The sequence below is a fragment of the Carcharhinus amblyrhynchos genome, chromosome 8, assembly GCF_965287045.1.
Source record: "Carcharhinus amblyrhynchos chromosome 8, sCarAmb.v2.hapA, whole genome shotgun sequence".
Lineage (NCBI taxonomy): Eukaryota > Metazoa > Chordata > Chondrichthyes > Carcharhiniformes > Carcharhinidae > Carcharhinus > Carcharhinus amblyrhynchos.
Genome location: NC_137331.1, coordinates 28,243,052 through 28,265,201, shown reverse-complemented (window position 1 = coordinate 28,265,201; position 22,150 = coordinate 28,243,052). Strand labels below are relative to the sequence as shown.

General features: G+C 41.0%; 1 protein-coding gene across 1 annotated transcript in view; it reads left to right on the top strand.

Moving 5' to 3' along the window:
• Positions 1–22,150, top strand: part of LOC145346483 (sorting nexin-31-like) — a 98,996-nt gene that overhangs the window by 23,498 nt on the left and 53,348 nt on the right. The window contains exons 5-7 of the mRNA XM_080193802.1: positions 4,955–5,065; positions 10,948–11,038; positions 13,579–13,666. Of these exons, the coding sequence (XP_080049928.1) occupies positions 4,955–5,065; positions 10,948–11,038; positions 13,579–13,666 (290 nt within the window). The remainder of the gene's footprint in view (positions 1–4,954; positions 5,066–10,947; positions 11,039–13,578; positions 13,667–22,150) is intronic.

Here is a 22,150-nt window from a genome sequence, read left to right as displayed (position 1 = left end):
GGAAGTGGTTCACCACTGTTTTCCTTTCCTGAAGGCAGTTAGGAATTAGCAGTAAATACTGGCCTTGCCAGCAATCCCCATGTCCCATGAATAAGCAAGTAAAGAAAGACAACATGGATGGTTCAGGCCAACTGATTCAAAATAGAGGATCACTTCAGTAACAGTACCTTTAAAAGCTTGACCTTGAGGCAACCTCTTCAAAGAATAGGGGGCTGAAAACCAACAGAGCAATGCCCATCAGTTAAAGCAACAATAAAGATAAGGAGTGTATTGAATTTGAGAAGAAAAGAAAAATCATTGGCAAAGCTGTGATAGTCGAAAGGGCCAGATGCATTCAGATAGCTTATAAAGATGAGCAGTGAAAAAGAACAGATAACATTATGGAACATGTGAGGAAGAGAATAGGTGAAGCTGTTCTAAAACTGCCAATTTTTCCATTTTAGGACACCCTACATTTAAGTCCTTTGAGGTGTAGAAAATCTAGGAAATGATAGACCTTTAAGACTAATGTCTGTCAGTGGAAGATTGCTGAAATTTTTTTCCAGGGACAGAGTGAGTAATTAGACAAACATGAACTGATAAGTTCAGCATAGTCTTGTTAAGGCTGAGTCATATTGAATGAACCCCAAGATATATTTGCCTTGAAATGGGTGCAGTGCTGATTCCCTAAATTATATCCTGGGTTAAATTATGAGAACAGTTTGCATGGATTAGGCTCTTTGCAGATACAAATTAAGGGATGGTCTAATACATGTGTTTGTGGTGTTTAAAGAATAAATTATGGTAGATGCAGAGAAACTATTTCCTCTGGTGTGGAACATGAACAATTAGTGTTTGGCCACTGGGGAATGATGTGAAGAAGCATTTGTTTTACAAAGGTTTGTGGAAATCTGGATTTCTCTCCCCCAAAATGCTATTGAGGCAGAGCTAGCTGAAAATGTCAAAACTGAGTTTTTATGTTCCTATGAAGGAAGAAGGTGGTCAGGAGGAGAATGAGAGGCAGAATAGCAGAAAAAAAAATTCTGACACAGACAGCTGATGGCAGTAGAAGGAAGAAGAATAAAGACAGGCAGAAGTAAAGCTTCAAAATCCATCTGTCATTATCTCTGGAGTTGGTATGAAAATTGTTGTTGAACAATAGTGTTTTTAAATGTAAAAAGCTGTTAGATGAATCCTTCATTTTAACATAGTTAAACTGCTATTGGTTTTAATGAAATATTTGAAGCTATTTGTATTTATTGTGGTTACAATGAATCCAATAATTTTGTGTGTATTTAAAGATGATTAAAACATTTGTAACAACTGATTCTTGAACTCCGATCTTGACTGAGAGGGTTTTTCTGAAGGAAAGGATGAGGTTGGAGTTATATCCAAAAGCGCGAGCTCTACACATGCCATTGAGCTTGTCCCTTTTATCCAGCTGGTTTCCTCTCCAGTAGGAAATGCTCTAGAAGTCCAGGAGAAGGCAGAGAGCCCAATCCCAGAGAGTAATTAGTATGGTGGCGAAACAGGGTCTGATCCTGAGGGGGTGTGTGTGTGTTGGGAGGGGGGGCATGAGAGTATGGGGTAAACCAGTGTGCGGGTTAGGGAACACTTCTGCTCCTCCTGGCCCACAAGCAGTGCTGTAAAGACATTTGCCTTTCCCTGCAGCAATCCTCACTCATTTTAGCTGTTGTGTTTCCCAAGGCTTGGTGAGTTTCTGCAGTGCATCTTGTAGGTGGTACACACTGTTGCTACTGAGCATCAATGGTGGAAGGACTGAATATTTGTGAAAGTGGTGCAAATCAAGTGAGCTACTTTGTCTTGGATGGTGTTTCCCAAGGCTTGGGGAACCTAAATGGCCAGGGTTAGACCTGAAAGAGAGAAATAATTTGAAGCATGCAGCCTTTTACAATTTTCAATGTCCATGTTCAAATACCGCAAGACCTGGAAAATATCCAGACTTGGGCTGGCAGGTGGCAAGTAACATTCATGCCACAAAAGTGCCAGGCAATGACCATTTCTAGTAAGAGCTAATCTAAATATCACCCCATGATATTCTATGGCATTACCATTGCTAAATTCCCCATTCACACTATTCTGGAGATTACTATTAACCAGAAACTGAACTGAACTAACCATATAAATACTGCAGCTACCAAAGCATGTCAGAAGCTGTGAATCCTGCAGTGAGTAACTTGCCTCCTGACACCCCAAAGCCTGTCTAGCATCTATAAGGCAGAAGTCAGGAGAGTGATGAAATACTCTCCACTTGCCTGGATGAATGTAGCTCCCAAAAACACTCAAGAAGTTTGACACCATCCAGGACAAAGTAGCCCACTTGATTTGCACCACTTTCACAAATATTCAGTCCCTCCACCATTGATGCTCAGTAGCAACAGTGTGTACCACCTACAAGATGCACTGCAGAAACTCACCAAGGCTCCATCAGCAGCTCCTTCCAAATCAATAACTGCTACCTTCTAGAAGGACAAGAGCAGCAGACATATGGGAACACCACCACTTGGAAGTTCCCCTCCAAGCCACTCACCATCCTGATTTGGAAATATATTGCCATTCCTTCACTATCATGGGTCAAAATCCTGGGACTCACTCCCTGAAAGCACTGTGGGTGTACCTACACCATAAGGACAGTAGTGGTTCAAGAAGGCAGATCACCTCCACCTTCCCATGGGCAATTGGGGATGGGCAACAAATGTTGGCATAACCAGTGACACCCGTATCCCATAAATAAATTTTAAAAACCTGCTTCTTGGGAATGAATTGGCCCTCACATCTGGTCCCACTTTAATTAAAACAGGAAGTGAACAGTTGAAGGCAGCATGGAGCTTGGTTTAAGATTTTTATAAATTTTCACATTCTACCTTTCCAAAACCAATCTTTTAAATCTAGAAGGAGAAAATTAATCAGATTGAAAAGGAGGGAGGATTTGTTAACCCTATTTAAACCAATGTTAGGCCATCCTTGAGGACGTACCTGCAGTATGGGTTGTCATAGTATAAAAAAAGATATAGAGGTGAGGGTACAGAGATTTAAAAGATGGTATCAGGAATGCAAGGATATATCTATCAGGAGTGGCTGGGTCTCTTTGTATCCACTTTATTAATTTTAATGACCTCTGTTAGGTCATTCCTGAGTGTTCTTTCTTCAAGAGAAAAGGGAATGTTTCCTCTTGTTGGGAGTATCAAACTTAGGGACCACCATTCTTAAATGTCACCAAAATATCCAATAGGGAATTTGGAAGTAATTTTCTTTCCCCTGAGAATGTGGAACTTCCTACAACAGGGAGTGGTTGTAGCAAATAGCATAGATGCAATTACAGGGAGGCTGGTCAAGCATATGAGGGAGAAAGAATAGAGGACCACTATTGTAATTGTGATTTAGATGAGGGAAGACTGGAGGAGGCTTAAGCGAAGCATAAAAACTGACATGGGCTGAATGGTCTGTTTCTGTGCCATATATCAACATGAACTGATTTTGAAGGTTAAAATTCCTCTTGAGTCAGATGTTGATATGAATCAGCCAAACAAAAGGTTTTATTGAGATAGTGGGAATTCATTGTTAATCATGTGATGTTTGGGGATTGAATGCAACTTGACATCTGATCTGAGCTAAGTTTAAACAGTTAATTAACTGAAAACAGAAGCAAGAGTACTACACACTAAACCAGCGCTGTTGTAATTCAGCCCAGCACACAAGAACACACAAAATAGAAGAAGGAGGAGGCCATCAGGCCCTTCAAGCCTGCCCTGCTATTCAAACAATCATGGCTGATCTGTGCCTGGCCTCATGTCCTTTTCTGTGCCATTTCCCCAAAGCCCTCTAGACCTTGATCTGTCAAATATTTATTTATCCACCTCCACTTTAAATACAGCTTCCACTATCCTTTGGTGCAGAGAATTCCAGAGATTCACTTCTTTCTGTGGGAAGAAATTTCTACACATCTCAGTTTTAAATGACTGATTTTTATCTTGTAGTTATGTCCCCTATGTTTGACACTCTCCCACTAATGAAAAAATCTCACCATCTACCTTGTCAAGTCCCCCAAGGATCTTGTATGTTTGAATAAGATTGTCCCTCGTTCTTCTGAACTCCAAGGCCTCTCATGTGAATGCAGTGTCTTATTAGGGCGGCACAGTGGTTAGCACTGCTGCCTCACAGTGCCAGGTACTCTGGTTCGATTCCTGACTTGAGTCACCGTCTGTATGGAGTTTGCACATTCTCCCTGTGTCTGTGTGGGTTTCCTCCGGGTGCTCCAGTTTCCCCCCTCATTCTGAAAGAGTGCTGGTTAGGTGCATTGACCCGAACAGGTGCCGGACTATGGCAACAAGGGGAATTTCACAGTAACTTAATTGCAGTGTTAATGTCAGCCTTGTGACCAATAAATAAACTTTACTTTTAATTTACTTTTCAATTCCGGTCTTGGGTCACTGTCTGTGCAGAGTTTGCACATTTTCCCCATGTCTGCATGGGTTTCCTCCGGGTACTCCGGTTTCCTCCAACAGTCCAAAGATGTGTGGCTTAAGTTGATTGACCGTGAAAAATTGCCCCTTAGTGTAAGGGGATTAGGGCTGTAAATATGTGGGGTTATGGAGATGGGACCTGGGGGGGAATTGTTGAGTGCAGGTTCAATGGATCAAATGGCCTCCTTCTGCATTGTAGATTCTATGATTAATGCGTTAAGGTTTAATGGCAATTAATTTGTTAAACAAGTGATGGGTATTTGTCCTGTTATAAATGGGGATTATTGGGACACTGGGGTGGGAGCAATGTTGACTGTGAACTATGTCAATAAACACCAGCAAAGAAAACATCTGTGTCTTTATTTTAACTTCAACAACAGGCATGGATCTGAGTAAATCTTGTCTCCATGACTGATTTTTTTTCCTGATAAATTTAAGCAGAAATTGCACTTCCAAGTGTTAGTGCTAAAAAACCCTTCCTTTTCTTGCAGGAAACCTTTCAGATTCGTGCACGAACTATTCTCTTGGAGATTCTTCTCGCAGATGGGAAAAGGCTTGTGATTGACACCCACACGTCTCACTCAGCAGACAGGATGTTGGAGGTAAATTTTCATCTGCTGCTCCCCTTCCCTCAGGTCTCTCAATCTTTCTCCAGCCTCCTCTGTTCCAAAGGTAAAAACCCCTCGCCTATCCAATATTTTCCTCGTAGCTAAAATTCTATTTTCTCAAGGCCCATTAGGGATGGACAATAAATGCTGGCCTAGCCAGCGACGCCCACATCCCATAAAGGGAATCAGTTCTTGGCAACATCCCCAAATATCCTCTGTATCCTGTCTTGTATGAATGCATCTTTCTGCATTGCAATAATCAAAACTGTATGCATCCCTCTAACTGGTGATTTATATCATTTTATTTTAAAGCCATACAGCAGAGACCAAGGGCCTGAAGAAGATCCTGACTGTAGCACTGAAGACTTGGCTCCTGGCCAAGCTGTTTCAGCTACAACATTGATATGTACCAGACAACGTGAAAAATTGCCCACGAATATCCTAACAGCAAAAAGGATGGATCCAATCTATGCACTACTGCCCCATTAGTCTAATCTCAATCATCATGGAAAGTGTCATTAACAGTCCCAGCAAACATCACATACTGACCAATAACCTGCTCATCAATGCTGACTCAGTTTGGGTTCCATGAGAGTCACTTGGCTCGAGACCTCATTACAGCCTTGGTCCAAACATGGACAAGAGAGCTGGATATTGGAGGTGAGAGTGACTGCCCCAATAATCATGGCAGCATCTGACCAAGTGTGGCATCAAGGAGCTCCAGCAAAACTGGAGCCACTGTGGGAATAGTTGGGGAGGAGGAAATATTCTGCTGGATTGTGTCCTACCTAACATACACAACGATGGTTGTGGTTATTGAAGGTCAATCATCTCAGCCCCGGGACATCGCTGCAGAACCTCCTCAAGGTGGTGTCCGAGGTCCAACCATCTTCAGTTGCTTCCTAAATGACTTCCCCTTCATCATAAGGTCAGAAGTTGGGTTGTTCCTGATGATTACACATATGCAACTCCTTGGATGTGGAGGTATTTATGCCTGCTAGAGAGGCAGGCAATGATTTTCTCCAATAAGAGAGATTCCAACCACTTTCCCTTTGATATTCAATCATTACTGAACCTTCCACCACACATCCTGAGGGTTGTCATTGACCATAGACTTAACTGGACCAGCCATATAAATACTGTGGCTACGAGAGCAGATCAGACACTGGAAATTCCGCAGTAAATATATGTCCTTCTGATCTTCAAGGTCTGTCCACTATCTATTAAGCAAAAATCAAGAGTGTGATAGAATACCGTCTACTTGCCTGGATGAGGACAGCACTCTCAGCTTCACTCCACCCAAGGCAAATTAGTCTGCTTGATTGGCACCTCATTCACGACCTTAAATATTCACCCCCTCCATGATTAGCATGCCATGGAAACAGTGTTTACCAGTTACAAGATGCATTGCAGCAACTTGCCTACACTCCTTTGATAGTCCAAAGATGTGTAGGTTAGGTTGATTGGCCATGCCATAAATTGCCCCTTAGCATCCTGAAATGTGTAGGTTAGAGGGATTAGTGGGTAAAGTATGTAGGGATATGGGGGTAGGGCCTGGTTGGGATTGTGTTCGGTGCAGACTCGATGGGCCGAAGGGCCTCTTTCTGCACTGTGGGGTTCTGTGATTCATGATTCTATGAGTACTTTCCAAATCCATGATTATACCACCAGAAGAACAAAGGTGGCAGGTGTATGGGAAAAAAACCAGCATCTGCAATTTCCCCTCAAGTTGCACACCACCCTATCATTCTATTTGCTTTTTTTTTGCCCATCTGACTAGTCCATTGTTACCCTTCTGCAATCTACAGCTTTCTTTCTCACTAACCACATGACCAAATTTTGTATCATCTGCAAATTTTTTAGTTATGCTCCCTACATTTAACTCTAAATCATTGATATGTCGATCATGAAAAGCAAAGAAAGGGGCCCCTTAAAACCCCACTGGAAGCAATTTCTCCAAAGCATCTGGTGACTATTACACTTTGCTTTTGCCACTGAACCAATTATTACCAAAGATGTTCAACTCTAGTCCATTTTCAAAGATTAGATATGCCGATAATGCTTTTTATGGCCTAGCCAGAGCTGGCGATGGATGTTTAAACCAGTTATTGCCGAAGATGTTCAACTCTAGTCCATTTGTGGAGATCAGGGAAAGAACCAGGCTGAGAGAGAAAAATGGTTTCAAAGGGAGCAAGTGCTTCAGAAGTTGCTAGGAGGAAGTGTTGTAATAAATTGGTATTGGCTGGAATATTGCAATTAATCTTTATAAGACCCTTGTCAGACCCCACTTGGAGTACTGTGTGTAGTTCTGGTCGCCTCACTATTAGGAAGGACGTGGAAGCTATTGAAAGGGTGCAGAGAAGATTTACAAGGATGTTGCCTGGATTGGGAGGCATGCCTTATGAAGATAGGTTGAGGGAGCTGGGACTCTTCTCCCTGGAGAGACGAAGGTTGAGAGGCAACCTGATAGAGGTTTATAAGATGTTGAGAGGAATAGATAGGGTGGATTCTCAGAGGCTATTTCCCTGGGCTGAAATGGTCGCTACGAGAGGACACAGATTTAAGGTGCAGGGAAGCAAGTACAGAGGAGATGTTAGGGGTAAGTTTTTCACTCAGAGGGTGGTGAGTGAATGGAATCGGCTGCATTCGGTGGTGGTGGAGGCAAACTCGCTGGGGTCTTTTAAAAGACTTCTAGATGAGTTTATGGGATCTAATGGGATTGGGGGTTATAGATAGGTCTATGGCTTAGTAGGTGTAGATGTGATTGGCGCAACTTGTGGGCCAAAGGGCCTGTTTGTGCTGTAGTGTTCTATGTTCTATGTTAATTGTGGGCCAAAGTTAGGAATTTACAAGTGCAACAGTGAATAACTTGAAGGAGCTTTTTATCAGAGCAGACAAAATGTGTTTAGGAGATGGAAAGGGGAAAATGGATAGAGAGAAAGCAATAACCAAAAGAGAAAATGCTGGAAAATCTCTGACAGCATCTATAAGGAGAGAAAGGAGCTGATGTTTTGAGTCCAGATGACCCTTTGTCAAAGCTAAAAGGCATAGAAAGTGGGAGATATTTATACTGTGGGGGGAGGGAATGAAAGATGAGTCATTGCCACAGAAGCCAAGGGAAAGACTATCAATGGCAGCAAATAAAGGGAGCAGCAAACACAATGCACCAAATTAACTTGGAATGAATGTTTTGGACCTTGCACTCTCTTATTCCTTTACCTCTTTTATGCTTACCATCCAAGGTTAAGCAGTGTTTCACTTGCACCCCTTTCAATTTGGTGTATTGCATTCACTACTCCCAATGTGGTCTCCTGTATATCGGAGAAACCAAGCGTAGATGGAGTGTTCACTTTGCAGAGTGCCTTCGGTCTATTAAGATGGTAATCACCTCCAGTTGCTTGCCTTTTAACACGCAATCCTGCTCCCATGCCCACATGTCTGTCCTTGGTTTGCTGCAATGTTCCAGTGAAGCTCAACACAAACTGGAGGATCAGCATCTCATCTTCTGGCTAGGCAAAATACAGCCTTCCAGTCTCAACATCGAATTCAACAACTTCAGATGATTTGCTCAACTCCCCTCGACCCCTTTGTTTTCATTCTAGTTTATTTAATTTTAACTGTTCTCTACCTTTTTTTATTTTTTAATTGCCTTTCTTTATTTTACTTCTCCCTCACTTTATCCCCCTTCCCTTACCTTTTCTCCCCCTTTGCTTTCCCTTTTCTAAATTTTACCTCTGTCCCATCCATTTCCCCCCCTCCCCCAACATCTTCATTTTAGCCTCTCTGCTGTTTGGCCATTCACTCCCTTTATCCTCTCTGTGGACTGCTATTAGCAGCCTTTTCCCTTGTTTTTGTGACAATGACTCATCTTTCATTTCCTCACCCTGCAGTATAAATATCTCCCACTTTCTAAGCTTTTTAGCTTTGTCAAACGGTTATCTGGATTCAATGTCAGCTCTTTTCTCTCCTTACAGATGCTGGCAGACCTGCTGAGATTTTCAAGCATTTTCTTTTTTGGTTCCAGATTCAAGCATCTGCAGTAATTTGCTTTTATAGAGAGAGCAATACAAGGAAACGATCAAGATTTCCTTATCAATGAAGCCATGTGAGTTGGCAAGATTAAGGAGAATAGCTGTGAATATAATATCTCTATTATTATTTTAAATAGCTATTCCATTTTGAAGTCTTGAAGATGCACTTTAATAGGCTGTAACAATATTTGCTTACTCAGCAGTTGTCTTTTTTTTAATGTCCACTTACGTATTTTTGCAAGTTATATCTTTAACTGAATAAATGGAATGTTGCTATTAATTGTTCCTTTAACACAACTCAAGAATTAGGAGCAAGAAAGCTTTTGGTACTTTTAAATTGAGTGAGTAAAAGCACTGTCCAATGATGTGAATGTTATACAAATCAGGTGTAGCTGCCCTTGTCTTTGGTAGCATATGAGTTGCTTCAATTGGTCTGAGTGCCTCTCGGCTAGGCATAGCCACCAATACTCGTGGGATGTCAGTGGACCGGGACTGGGGAACTGTCTGGATTGAGTATACCATGAAAATTTTCCAGGAAGAGAAGGAAGGGCTTTTTGTGCCTGTGAAAATAGTTTGCTGCAGAAAGTAGTTCTTGGTTTCCTCGTCAAATGTTTAAGAACATCTGTTTAACGGATAAGTTTTCCAGCTGTACTGACCCTATAAATTTAATGTAATATGAATAAGCAGTGTAATTATTCTATTTTGGAGTTGTGGATGTGCATGTGCGCGTGGCGTGACTTCTGTCAAATCTCTCTTAATTTGTCTGGCAAATTGCAAGTCTGATTGCAAAGGCGATTGGTTTAAATGTCCGGATCCTTTAAAGCATTGTGCACACAGTAGTCTGGGAAAGTTTGGCTTGCTCTGCAGCCACTTAGCGAGAACATTTGTCACTGCAACCAATTGTAGCAGTCCAGTTACCTTCAGATCTATGAGTCAGTAGCTCACTAGAAAAACTCTCAGGACCATTTAAGCATGTCGGTTCTCTAAACTCAATTTTTTTGTTAAGATCCTTGTGGGTGCAGTTAAAAGCATTTATGACTGTCATTTATGATGTGTGTCGCCCATATTTTCCCTTTTTGAGAAAGGGGGCAATGTTTCTTAACCTATGATTTTTTTTTGCTTAAATCCAGCATTTACGTTGCAGGCTGCATTCTTGCGAACACAATTGAAGTTTACTTGCATTTTTCATGCTATTTATCATTTCAGAGAGGTGGGTTATGTCCCTGAACAACATTTTTTTTTCTAATAAGAATAAGTTCAATTTTTGGCCGCATAAAATTATCATTAACTCAAATATTGAGTGTGGATAGTAAAATGACTTCTTTTTTTTTGGAAAAAAAAGTTTTTTGATGAGCTATTGGAGATGGAATGCACAACAGCTTTCAACCGTACTTTCCTGCTACCATAAATAACAATGTCGACAAGAAAATTATTTTTTCATTTTAAAAATCACTTAATGCCATGTGTGCCAGCATCACAAACTGCTCCATGGCTAGTAAATCATTTTGTATAATCATGGTTGGTTCTCCCAAATTTGGACAGCGTGAAACCTCCATGTTTAAGCTCCTCCAAGAGAATGGCCCTTTCAGGGAGTTAGCTGAGGGCGGTCAGCAACCAAGGAACAATCTGAAAATCTGAAATGACACCTTCAGGATGGTGGTGCAGGAAGAGGAGAAATAATGAGAAGAATGTGTTTGAAAAGTGTCTGTCATCATCTGAAAGAATTGCTTCATAAACAGTGAAGGCTTTCTATGTATGCTGTTGGTTAATAGTGATAACCTTACAGCTTTTATTTCTGCATGAGGTGCCCTGCATTAATTTATTGGTTAACTGATTTTTGTTTAGACCATTGCCCAGAAGGTTGAATTATCGAGGCAGTTTTTGGATCGCTTTGCCCTCTATCTAGTTTGTGAACTTCCGAATGGACAATATTCTGGTGAGGTCCAAATTTGTTTCTCTGTAGCATGTTCAAGATATTCTTGTGGGTGAGACATTACAGTAATGTGTTCATTTTGGGTGGATTTTCCACTTGTTCCAACCCTGCCTATGCCATTGGCTGGCAGTGGGATGTTCCAGTTTTGCCGCTATCAATAGCTTTTTCTATTACTTGTGTGCAACCAAAATCTGTAACCTCATGGCTTGGTATATCCCTTAGCCTATCGTTGGTTCAATGAAGAATGCAGGGAAGTGTGCCAGGAGGAGTCAGGCATATCATAAAAATGAGGTGCCGATCCGGTGAAGCTACAACACAGGACTACATGCATGCTAAATGGTGGAAGCAGAATGCTAAGATATCCAAAAACTTGAGAAGCAGAAGGGGGAATTGAATGGTCAGTACTTTAATGGGAATAGGGCATGAGGGAAGATGGGAAAGAACCTAGAAAAAGGTCTAAGTTCAGGAGCAAATTTTATTTATTTAGTGTCACAAGAAGTCTTGCATTAACACTGCAATAAAGTTACTGTGAAAATCCCCTACTTGCGATATTCCGCCGCCTGTTTAAGAACTCTGAGGGAGAATTTAGCATGGTCAATGTACCTAACCAGTACCTCTTTTGGACTGTGGGAGGTAACCAGAGCACCCAGAGAATGTACAGACTCCACACAGACAGGAATTGAACTCCAGGTCCCTGGTGCTGAGCCCTGGTTTGGATCACTGTCCGTGTGGAGTTTGCACGTTCTCCCTGTGTCTGTGGGATTTTCTCCTGGTGCTCCAGTTTCCTCCCACACTCCAAAGATGTGTGGGTTAGGTTGATTGGCCATGATAAATTGCCTTTTAGTGTCAGGGGGATTCAAAGGGTAAATTTGTGAAGTTACGGGGCTAGGGCCTGGGTGTTGTCGGTGTAGGCTCGATGGGCCAAATGGCCTCCTTCTGCACTGTTGATTCTGTGAAGCACGTTAGGATGTCATAAGAGCTCCTAAGTAACACTTGGCAATACGTTCCTGGCTCCCTAGTGTCCAATTTGGGGAATACCCCAAAGATGGGGAATCCTTCTCAAAGTTCCCAGATAAGGTTTTACGCAACAATTGTCCAGTAGCGCTAACTTACCCTGGACAAATATATTGTGCTGGGAACCATCCAACAAAGTGATTTTAAATGTACTGGCTCTCAGTGGTGGTGTCAGTTTTACACCAATAGACAACTCTGAAAGAGTTAGAAGAAATAAAATCACTTCTAAGTTGAGCATAATTATTTTAAACTTCCAGACTTGAGCCCCATACATGACACTTCCACCCCATCCCAGACTAATCACCTTTTCACGTGGGCCCCTCATTCTGTGGGCCCAACCCCCCCCCCCCCCCAAACCCAGGGGCAATGATTTTACACCGTTGGACAGAAGTTATGACCCATGCCACTCTTTCTTTCCAAACAAAAATACCAGCTAGCCATTGAAGCACAGATCTGTCACTGGAGAAAACCTTTTTTTAACGTCCAGCGGGATACATGTTAATAATATACGCAGAATTATTATGAAATTCTTCCACTCGGTGGAATAAAACCATACCAATCCGATTTGTAAACTTTTCTCTCCTCGTGCCTTCACTCCCAATATTCTCAAAGCTCGCATCAACCCTTAATCGTAATCATAACAAATAAACATGCACAATGTGAAGTCAAGATAATTATTGTGTCCAGGCAATACCCAGCCTTTGACATTAACTGGCACAAAGATTAACTGTAGGTGTTGGTCTTGTCTGTAAGTCTAATTCATGTTAGAAATAGCTATAAAATCTCACTTTGAAACATGCAGCTATTGGCTACAGTGTGATCTATTGCCTTCAGTTGGCTGAATAACCAGAGAATAGAATTATCTAATGTTGAGCCATAAGCTTGTAATCAGATCATGTAAATAACTCCATGCTGTATTGCAGATCCCTGGCACCATTTACATCTTTGTAAGATAGAGTGACCCATGGGTACAGGACACGAGTACTTAATCTAAAAGCTTCAGTTTGTGTGTACAGTCCACAAAACCATGAGTGCATGTAGTAGACTTCATATAGAATCATACAATCTTACTGCAAGTAGGGTGGCACAGTGCTGCTTCACAGTGCCAGGGACCTGGGTTTGATTCCCAAGTGGAGTTTGCACGTTTTCCCCATGTCTGTGTGGGTTTCCTCCCACCGTCCAAAAATGTGCGGGTTAGGTTGATTGGCCATACTAAATTGCTCCTTAGCGTCGGGGGATTAGTCGGGTAAATATTTGGGGTCTAGGTGGGATTGTTGTCAGTGAAGACTTGATGGGCCAAATGGCTTCTATCTGCGCTGCAGGGCTTCTATGAAAGAGACCATTGAGCCCATTATGTCTGTCCTAGCCCTTTGAAAGATTTATCCAATTATCCGCAAGCCCTTTCCCTGTAACCCTGTGCTAAAGAATACCGTCAAAACAAATTGAACATAATGAAATATATTTGCAGATGAAATAGAGATTTTCACAAGTATTTATGATGAATTTATGTTGTCTATTTCTTGGGCCAGTGTTGAAAAAGTTGCATGCATTTGAATTGCCATATGTGAGTCTGTGGAGCTTGCAGGACGAGAACTGCAGAATAATGATCAGGAAAAGGTGAGTGAGGCATATTTTCCTTGGCAGCAATTTTTAAAAGTGACTGTCCCTTTTTGATATTTACTGTTTTACTGATTACCCTCAGTAAGAAGGCAAACAATCTTTGACAAAGGGTCTTCTGGACTTAAAACATCAGCTCTTTTCTCTCCTTATAGATGCTGCCAGACCTGAGATTTTTCAACATTTTCTCTTTTGGTTTCAGATTTCAGTATCTGCAGTAATTTGCTTTTAGGCAAAAAACATGTTTTGCTTTTCTGAAATTGATACAAGTGAGCAATACCCATTAGTCACTCAAACTGTGGGAAAAGCAGGTTGCATTAATAATAAAGAGGGAACATTTAATGGAACGCAAAGCACTCACTCTATTTAGAGCCAACTTTTATTTTTGTTGTTTACATATAAGAACATAAGAAATAGGAGCAGGAGTAGGCCATCTAGCCCTTCGAGCCTGCCCCGCCATTCAATAAGATCATGGCTGATCTGTCATGGCTCAGTTCCACATTCCCGCCCTCTCCCCATAACCCTTAATCCCCTCTCTTATCAAGAACCCATCAACCCGCGTCTTAAAAATATTTAGCGAGGCAGCCTCCACCACTTCAACGGGCAGAGAATTCCAGAGATTCACCACCCTTTGAGTGAAGAAGTTCCTCCTCAACTCCGTTCTAAACCGCCCCCCCTTTATCTTGAGGCTGTGCCCCCTAGTCCTATTATCCTTTCTGAGCGGGAAGAGTCTCTCCACCTCTATCCTATCCATCCCATTCATCATCTTATACGTCTCAATGAGATCTCCCCTCATTCTTCTAAACTCTAACGAGTACGAGCCTAGTTTATTCAGCCTCTCCTCATAGCTCAACCCCCTCAACTCCGGCATCAGCCTAGTAAACCTCCTCTGCACTCCCTCCAAGGCCAAAATATCCTTGCGTAAGTACGGCGCCCAAAACTGCACACAGTACTCCGGCTGCGGCCTCACCAATGCCCTATACAGCCGCAGCAAGACCTCCCTACTTTCATACTCAATCCTCCTTGCTATGAAGGCCAGCATCCCATTTGCCTTCCTGACCACCTGCTGCACCTGCAAGCTGGGTTTTTGCGACTCATGCACAAGGACCCCAAGGTCCCTCTGCACTGTCGCCTGCTGCAGTTTTTTGCCACGTAAGTGATAATCCTTCCTACCATTCTTCCTACCAAAGTGGACCACCTCGCACTTGCCAACATTAAATTCCATTCGCCCAGCCTATCTAGATCCTTCTGTAGACTCTCCACACCCTCCACACAATTTGCCTTTCCTCCAATCTTGGTGTCATCAGCAAATTTCGACACCCTACACTCGGTTCCCTCCTCCAGATCATCTATATAAATGGTAAATAGCTGAGGCCCCAGCACCTTACCCTTTGTAGTTTCCTCCCATGAATGACTTTTAATAGCATTGGTGCTATTTGTTGTTTTAACCTTTATGGTCCATGTAGGTACTGACAACCTAGGTAGGATTTGGAAATATGAGCAGCTAGAGGCTAAATTTGAAAGCAAAACCTTAAAGATGATAATCTCTGGATTAGTAGCTGAACCACAAACTGATTGGAGTAGGGTAAATGAGATTAGAGAGTTAACGAGTGGCTCAAAGATTGGTGTTGGAGAAAAGATATTAGAGAGGGTTTTAAGTTGTGAGGAAGAGGGATCAAGTGAGGGAAGATGTAATAAGTTTAAAAGAGAGTAAGATGGCAATAGGTTTTACAGACAAGAGAAAGTTAATTTATTTAAACAGCACTAATTTCTCCTTTATCACCTACAGTAAATAAAAAGACACCCCCCCCCCCTCCCCCTCCCCCCCCACAACCTTATAAATGGTGTTGTATTTCCCAATCCCTTGGTTTTGGTGTGATCCAATTACTGAATTAACCCCACAGCAAATTTGAGATAGGATGAACTCAAAGGATTGGTTTATTTGCACATACTTGCAACACGGGAGGAGGGTCGCAATGTTGCCTCCTATGCATTCAAGCAGTAAAAGAGAGATAGAGAAGGGAAATATTCTCAATGCAGAGACCACAGAGAAAAGAAATATTGTTTCATATAAGTTCCAGAGTTCAAAATCAAACCTAATAAGGTATTCCTTCCCGGAGGTCAGCAGGATGAAAACTGATAGTATATAATTCACTTTTCCAGTGGTGTTGACTTCATGCAATGAGATAGATATGCAGAGATGGATCAGTTTTGTAGATAATGGTAAAAATTTTCAGTAGTGTCGAGAGGGCCAGGTGTCCAACCTGGCTTAGAGATCCTTATCTGTGTTGTTGCTGGTTGGATGATGAAATGGCAGACTAACTTATGCTGTTCCACTAAACAAATTACCAATTTCACAAGCTAAAGGTCCACATCACATGATTCCTACGCATCCACCCTGGCTTTGACGAGGGATGTGTATCTCATCTGGGCCCATGAGATGGTTAAGTTTCTCAGCCATTAAAATTGAAAGGAAGGTTATGAGGCCCTTTGTCTCAGCAGACAAGCAGTCTCCAGTTGGTCATCTTATGGAACGCAGATGGCCTTTGTATAGCTCTCTTTTTGAATTTGATCCATGCAGCTCACAGGGAGGCTGTTAAGGGTGCAAGTTTCACTGGCTGCTCCTTTTCGTTCGAGGGTCACAGACAGACACAGATTAAGCCATTTTGGATCTTTGTCCCATTTTAGATTTCTGGAAATGTCTGTATCTACATATTTTTAAACTTGTACAGAGTGAGGTCTTAATCACCAGACAAAGGGAAGAAAGGGACAGAGTGTACAAACTTAAGAGTGCATCTGCAGATATGGCTTCTACTGTGAAATAATAAAAATACAGAATTAAACACACTATTTGAATGTACACAACATTTTTAGCAACGTAGATGAATTGAGGTACAAATGGAAGTAAACAGGTATGATTAATTACCATTACGGAGACATGGCTGCAGGGTAACCAAGGCAGAGAACTGAATGTTCAAAGGTATTCAATATTTAGGAAGGGCAGGCAAAAGGAAAAGATGTGGAGGTAATGTTGTTAATAAAGGACAAGATCAGTACATTAGTTAGTGAAGATCTTTGGAAAATTGAGATCTATAATCAGTTTAAATGGAACTTAAAAAACAGCAAGGGGCAACAAACATTGATAGAAGCTGTTAATAGGTCACCAAACAGTAGTGGTAATGGCGGGCGCAGTATAAATCAAGAAACTAGCATGCAACAAGGATAATGCAGCAACCATGGGGAACTTGAGATAAACCTAATTAGTACTCATGCTATGGAGAGTGAGTTCCTAGAATGTACGCAAGATGGTTTTCTAGAACAGTGAGGAACCAGCTGGAGATCAAGCTATTTTACATACTGTGTTGTGCAAATGAGAAAGGGCTAATTATTAATCTCATTGTAAAGGAGCCTCTGGGGAAGAGTGATCACAATATGACAAAATTTCAATCTGAAACTTGGGTCTTAAATCCAAACAAAGGAAACTATGAAGGTATGAGGGGCAAATTGGCAATGGTGGATTGGAAAACTACATTTAAAAAGTATGAGGGCAGACAAGCAAGGGCTAGCATTAAAAAAAAACTTGGTGATCTGACCATGGGTAACAAGACATAATTTTTAATTATAATAATTATATTAGTAAATAAAAATTATATAAGATCAAAAGAGACTTATAAATTTGCAAACAAAGTGTTTAGTATAAGATTTGGAAGCATTTTAATATTCAGCAAAGGAGGCCCAATAGACTACTAAAGAAAGAGAAAATAGAATATGAAACATAGAACAGTCTATGAAAGTTTCTATAAGTTCTTAAAAATGAAAAGATTAGTAAAGACAAATATGGGTCCATTACTGGCGAAGATGGGAGAATTTTGTAATGAAGAATAAGGAAATGGCTGGAAAACTAAAAAAATACTTTCATGGGGGAAGATGCACAAAACCTTCTAGGTATACTGGAGAAGAGGGGAGAAGTGCGAATGATGAACTGAAAGAAATTAGTATTAGTTAAAAGGTAGTACTGGAGAAATTAATGGAACTGAAACTTGATGAATCCCCTGAATCTGATGATCTTAATCCCAGAACAAAGATCAAAGAACAACACAGCACAGGAAATAGGCCCTTCGGCCCTACAAGCCCACACCGCCCATTTTAACACTCAGTGAGTGAGAGGGTTGAAAGAGGTTGCTGTGGATGTAGTGCATGTGTTGGGGGCCATCTTCTAAAAATTCTATAGATTCTGGAGAGCTTCCTACAGATTGGAAGGTAACAAATAAAGCCCTACTATTCAAGAATGGAAAGAGAGAGAGAAAACCAGGTATTACAGACCTGTTAGTCTTACATCAGTAGAAGGGAAAACAATCAAATCCAAACAGGACAATTCAAATTTAATAGTAGGGAGAGTCAATAAGGATTTATGAAGTGAAATCATGTTTGATAAACTTGTCAAGAGTTTTTTGATACAACTAGCTGAATAGATGAGGGGGAATTAGTGGATGTGTTGTATTTGGATTTTCAGAAGATTTTCGATAAAGTCTCACTAAAGTGTTTAGTAAGCAAAAGTCACACACATGGAATTGGATTGGATTGAGAATTGGTTAATACACAGAAAACTGAATGGGAATAAACAGGTCATTCTCAGGTTGGCAGGCTGTGGTCAGTAGAGTACCACAAGGGCTAGGGTTTGGGCCATGTCTATTCACCGCCTATATTAATGATTTGGATATGGGGGAACCAAATGTAATATTTCCAAGTTTGCTGATGAGACAGAACTAGGTGGGAATGTGAGTTGTGAGGAGGATACAAAAAGGATTCAGGCAGGTTTAGTGAGTGGGTAAGAACATGGTAAATGTAATATGAAGTTAACCACTTTGGTCAGGAAAACAAAAAAGCAGAGTATTTCTTGAATATTGAGAAATGGGAAGCATTGGTGTTCAAAGGGACTAACAGGCCCTTGTTCATAAACTCACTGAAAGTTTGCATGCAGGTGCAACAAATAATTGGTATGTTTGGTGTTTATTGCCAATTTGAATACTGGACTAAAGAAGTCCTTAGAGATCCTTAATGAGACTGCACTTGGAGTATTGTTTATAGTTTTTGTCTCCTTCACCTAAGGAAGGATATACTTGCCACAGAGGGAGTGCAGTGAAGGTTCACCAGACTGATCCCTGGGATGAGGAATTGTTCCAGGAGAGATTGAAGAGGAGAATGATCTCTACACAGAGTTTGGAAGAAAGAGAGATGATCTTATTGAAGCATACAAAATTCTTATAGGGGTCAGCCAAATAGATACAGGAGGATATTTCCCTTAACTAGGTTTTCTAGAACCAGGGGAAATAATCTCAGAATAAGAGGAAGGTTATTTAGAGCTGAGATGGGGAGGAATGCCTTCATTCAGAAGGTAGTAAATCTTTTGAATTTTCTACATCAGAGGACTGTAGCGTCTCAGTCATCTGAATATATTCAACACAGAGAGACTTCTGTATGTTAAAGATATCAGGAAATTTGGGATGTTTCCCCTGACTGGAGCTGTCTAGAACCAAGGAAAACAGCACAGGAAAGTGGTGTTGAGGTAAATGTCCGAACAGGCTCAAGGAGCTGAATGGCCTACTCCTGTCCTATTTCCTATGTTCCTCTGATTTAGTAGCTCAGGGAGCTCTAGCGATGAAACTATTAAAGACATTATTGTGTATGGTTTTGTTTTCTTTAGTTTCTCCCTTTCAAATGTTTTATTCTATGCTTGTTGTGTACACTGATTTGGAAAAGCTTCTGAGTCTAACAGTGTAAAGGAATAGTAAGATAACACTTGAAGAAAATAAGGATGACATTGTTAATTGTTTTCAATGTTTTACTAATTATTAAAAATTTTACTGAATGTTTGTGTTTAATTCAAAGCACATTTAAGAAAAGCATGATGTGAAACTTGCTGCTTCAAAAATGTTTTAATTCTGTCACCCCTAGATGGCATTGGTATGTCATTTGTGGAGACATCTTTGAATAGTTATGTCAAATTAAATACAGTGCAGCTTTGCTGACTAAATTGAGTACATGACATATATATTCTGTATGCATTGAAGTTATTTATAGATTTAAATTAGACTAAAAGAATGCATATTCAAAGTAGTAAGGAAATACTTGCACAGTATACGTAATGACTTCAGGATGCCACAGTGTTTTACAGCCAATGGAAGTACCTTCTTTGAAGTGTGGTCACTCCTGTAAAATGCAGCTTCCAACTTGCACACAGCAAGATCACATAAACCACGACATTACTGACTAGTGTTTGTTTTATTGGCTGTGGAATATTGAGAGAAATAGTGCCATGAAAACCTTTGCATATACCTGAGACAGAGAGAGAGAGAACATGGACCTCAGCTTATTTTTTGTATATTTTTCTTACTGTTCAGCTACATAAGATGTCTTGGTGGGGATTGCGGGTAGAGAAACACTGCCTGCTGTTTTAGGTTTTGTATGTACCCCTTTTCTGGAGGAGAGGAGAGAATTTTCACCGCTTTTATGTAGTGAAAGTACATGTTTATGATTTCACTAAGTGAACTTCCTCTTTGCCTCTGTGAATATTTTTCAGTTGTCAAGTTATATTTGAATGTGAAACAACATAAAAATCGTTGGTCATTGAGCAGCACAGTGGGTAGCATTGCTGTCTCTCAGCGCCAGGACTCCGGGCTCAGTTCCAGCCTTGGAGTTTGCACGTTCTCCCAGTGTCTGCGTGTTTCCAGTCGGTGCTCCAGTTTCCTCCCCAGCCCAAAGATTGGCCATGCTAAACTGTCCTTTAGTCCCAAGATGTGTAGGTTTGGGGGATTAGCAATGGTAAATATGTAGGGTTACGGGGATAGGACCTGGGTAAGATGCTGTTGGAGAGTTGGTACAGACTTTATGGGCCAAATGACCTCCTTCTGCACTGTAGGAACTCTGTGATTACAACACAGAAAAGGAGACTGGTCAGTGCATGGCGGCTGTGCTAGCTTTCTGAAAGAGTTTTCGCTTTCTGCTGCCTTCTTGCCCCTGCACTGCACCTGCAATCCCTTTAACTAGTTTGGTCTTTCAAAGATCTTTTTCCATTTTCTTCCTTTTTTAAAAGGAAGCTGAAACGGATACATCTCCCATTACTCTCCGTTCTATTTAAATTGAGTCTAAAACCAAATTTGCTAACCTGGCAAAAAGTTATTGAGAACATCCTGGTTCAAAGCTACAGCTTAACACTGAGCAGTTCAAATTTAAACAGGAGGAGCACTTCGACCAGGTTTTGACTGAATTGAGGAAATTGCATCTTTTAAAGGAGCCAAAAGAACAGAAACTTGCATCCGTACAGCACGTTTTGGCATGGGAAAGCATCCAAGGCACTTCACAGAAATGTAAACAAAAATTGACACCAATCCAAGGAAGGATTGGCAAGTTTGATCAAAAGAGGCCATGAAAAAGAGAGAGAGAGAGAGAGAGAGAGAAAAGCAGAGAGATGTAGGGAGAAATTGATTTTTATGGTCATCCCTGAACAGAAGGGGGGGGTCAATAATTGGTCTCGGGTGGAAGCGCAGTTGGAGTGGGGAAGGGAATCAGGAATATGCAAGAAGCTGGATTAGGAGGAATGTTTAGTACTTGAAGGGTTATAGAACTAATGAAATGGGGAGGGATGAGCCCATGAAGGAATTTGAACACAATATTAAAATGAAGGTTGATTTGGACTAGAAATTAATGTAGATCAATGAGCATAGGGGTAATGGATAAACAGGATTTGGTACAAGCGAGGATAAATGCAACAGAGTTTTGAATGTGACCATTTGCAGAAAGGGAGGGCATTGAAGTAGCTGCATCCTGAGGTACATACAAAAAGTATAAATGAGGGTTTCTGCATTAGTTGGGCTGATACAAAATCTGAGACTGACAGTGTTGAAGAGCTTGAAGTGTGCAGTATTTGTGATGGGGAGGAGATGGGAGCAGGAGATTAGCTGGAGTTGCTGAGGTTGCAAACTATTGGTTTCAACTTGAGGCGGTGACAGGGTCAGGAAATGCATTATGCAGTAGTATGGCTTTGTCAGTTCATCTTAAAAAAAAATTGTAGCAGAAGTTGTTTTAGCTTTGAGGGAAAAAAAGTAGCTTGGCCTTTAGTATGGAGGCTGGAGGTAAACAAATATAATAAGGTCACAGTGCATGAGAAGAGAACTCTCCCTGGAGGGAATGTTTTCATTCTTTTTTTTAAAGAAAAGTTCTAAGAGGATTCTTGTTTTTACAAATGATACTGTAATAAGATTAGATGCAAGTAGAAATGTTCCAGCTGAAAAGACAAATCTATAAGAATTCTTTGAGCATTAAAATAACTCACTTTGGAAGGAATAAGGAGACGAGGCAGTGGAAACTAAAAGATGAAATCAAGAAGTAGATGAACAACTGGGATTCACATACACAAAGATCCAGGATAAGCTGATAAGAGGGTTAGTAACTGTAAAGATGTTCATTCACCATATAGATAAAATA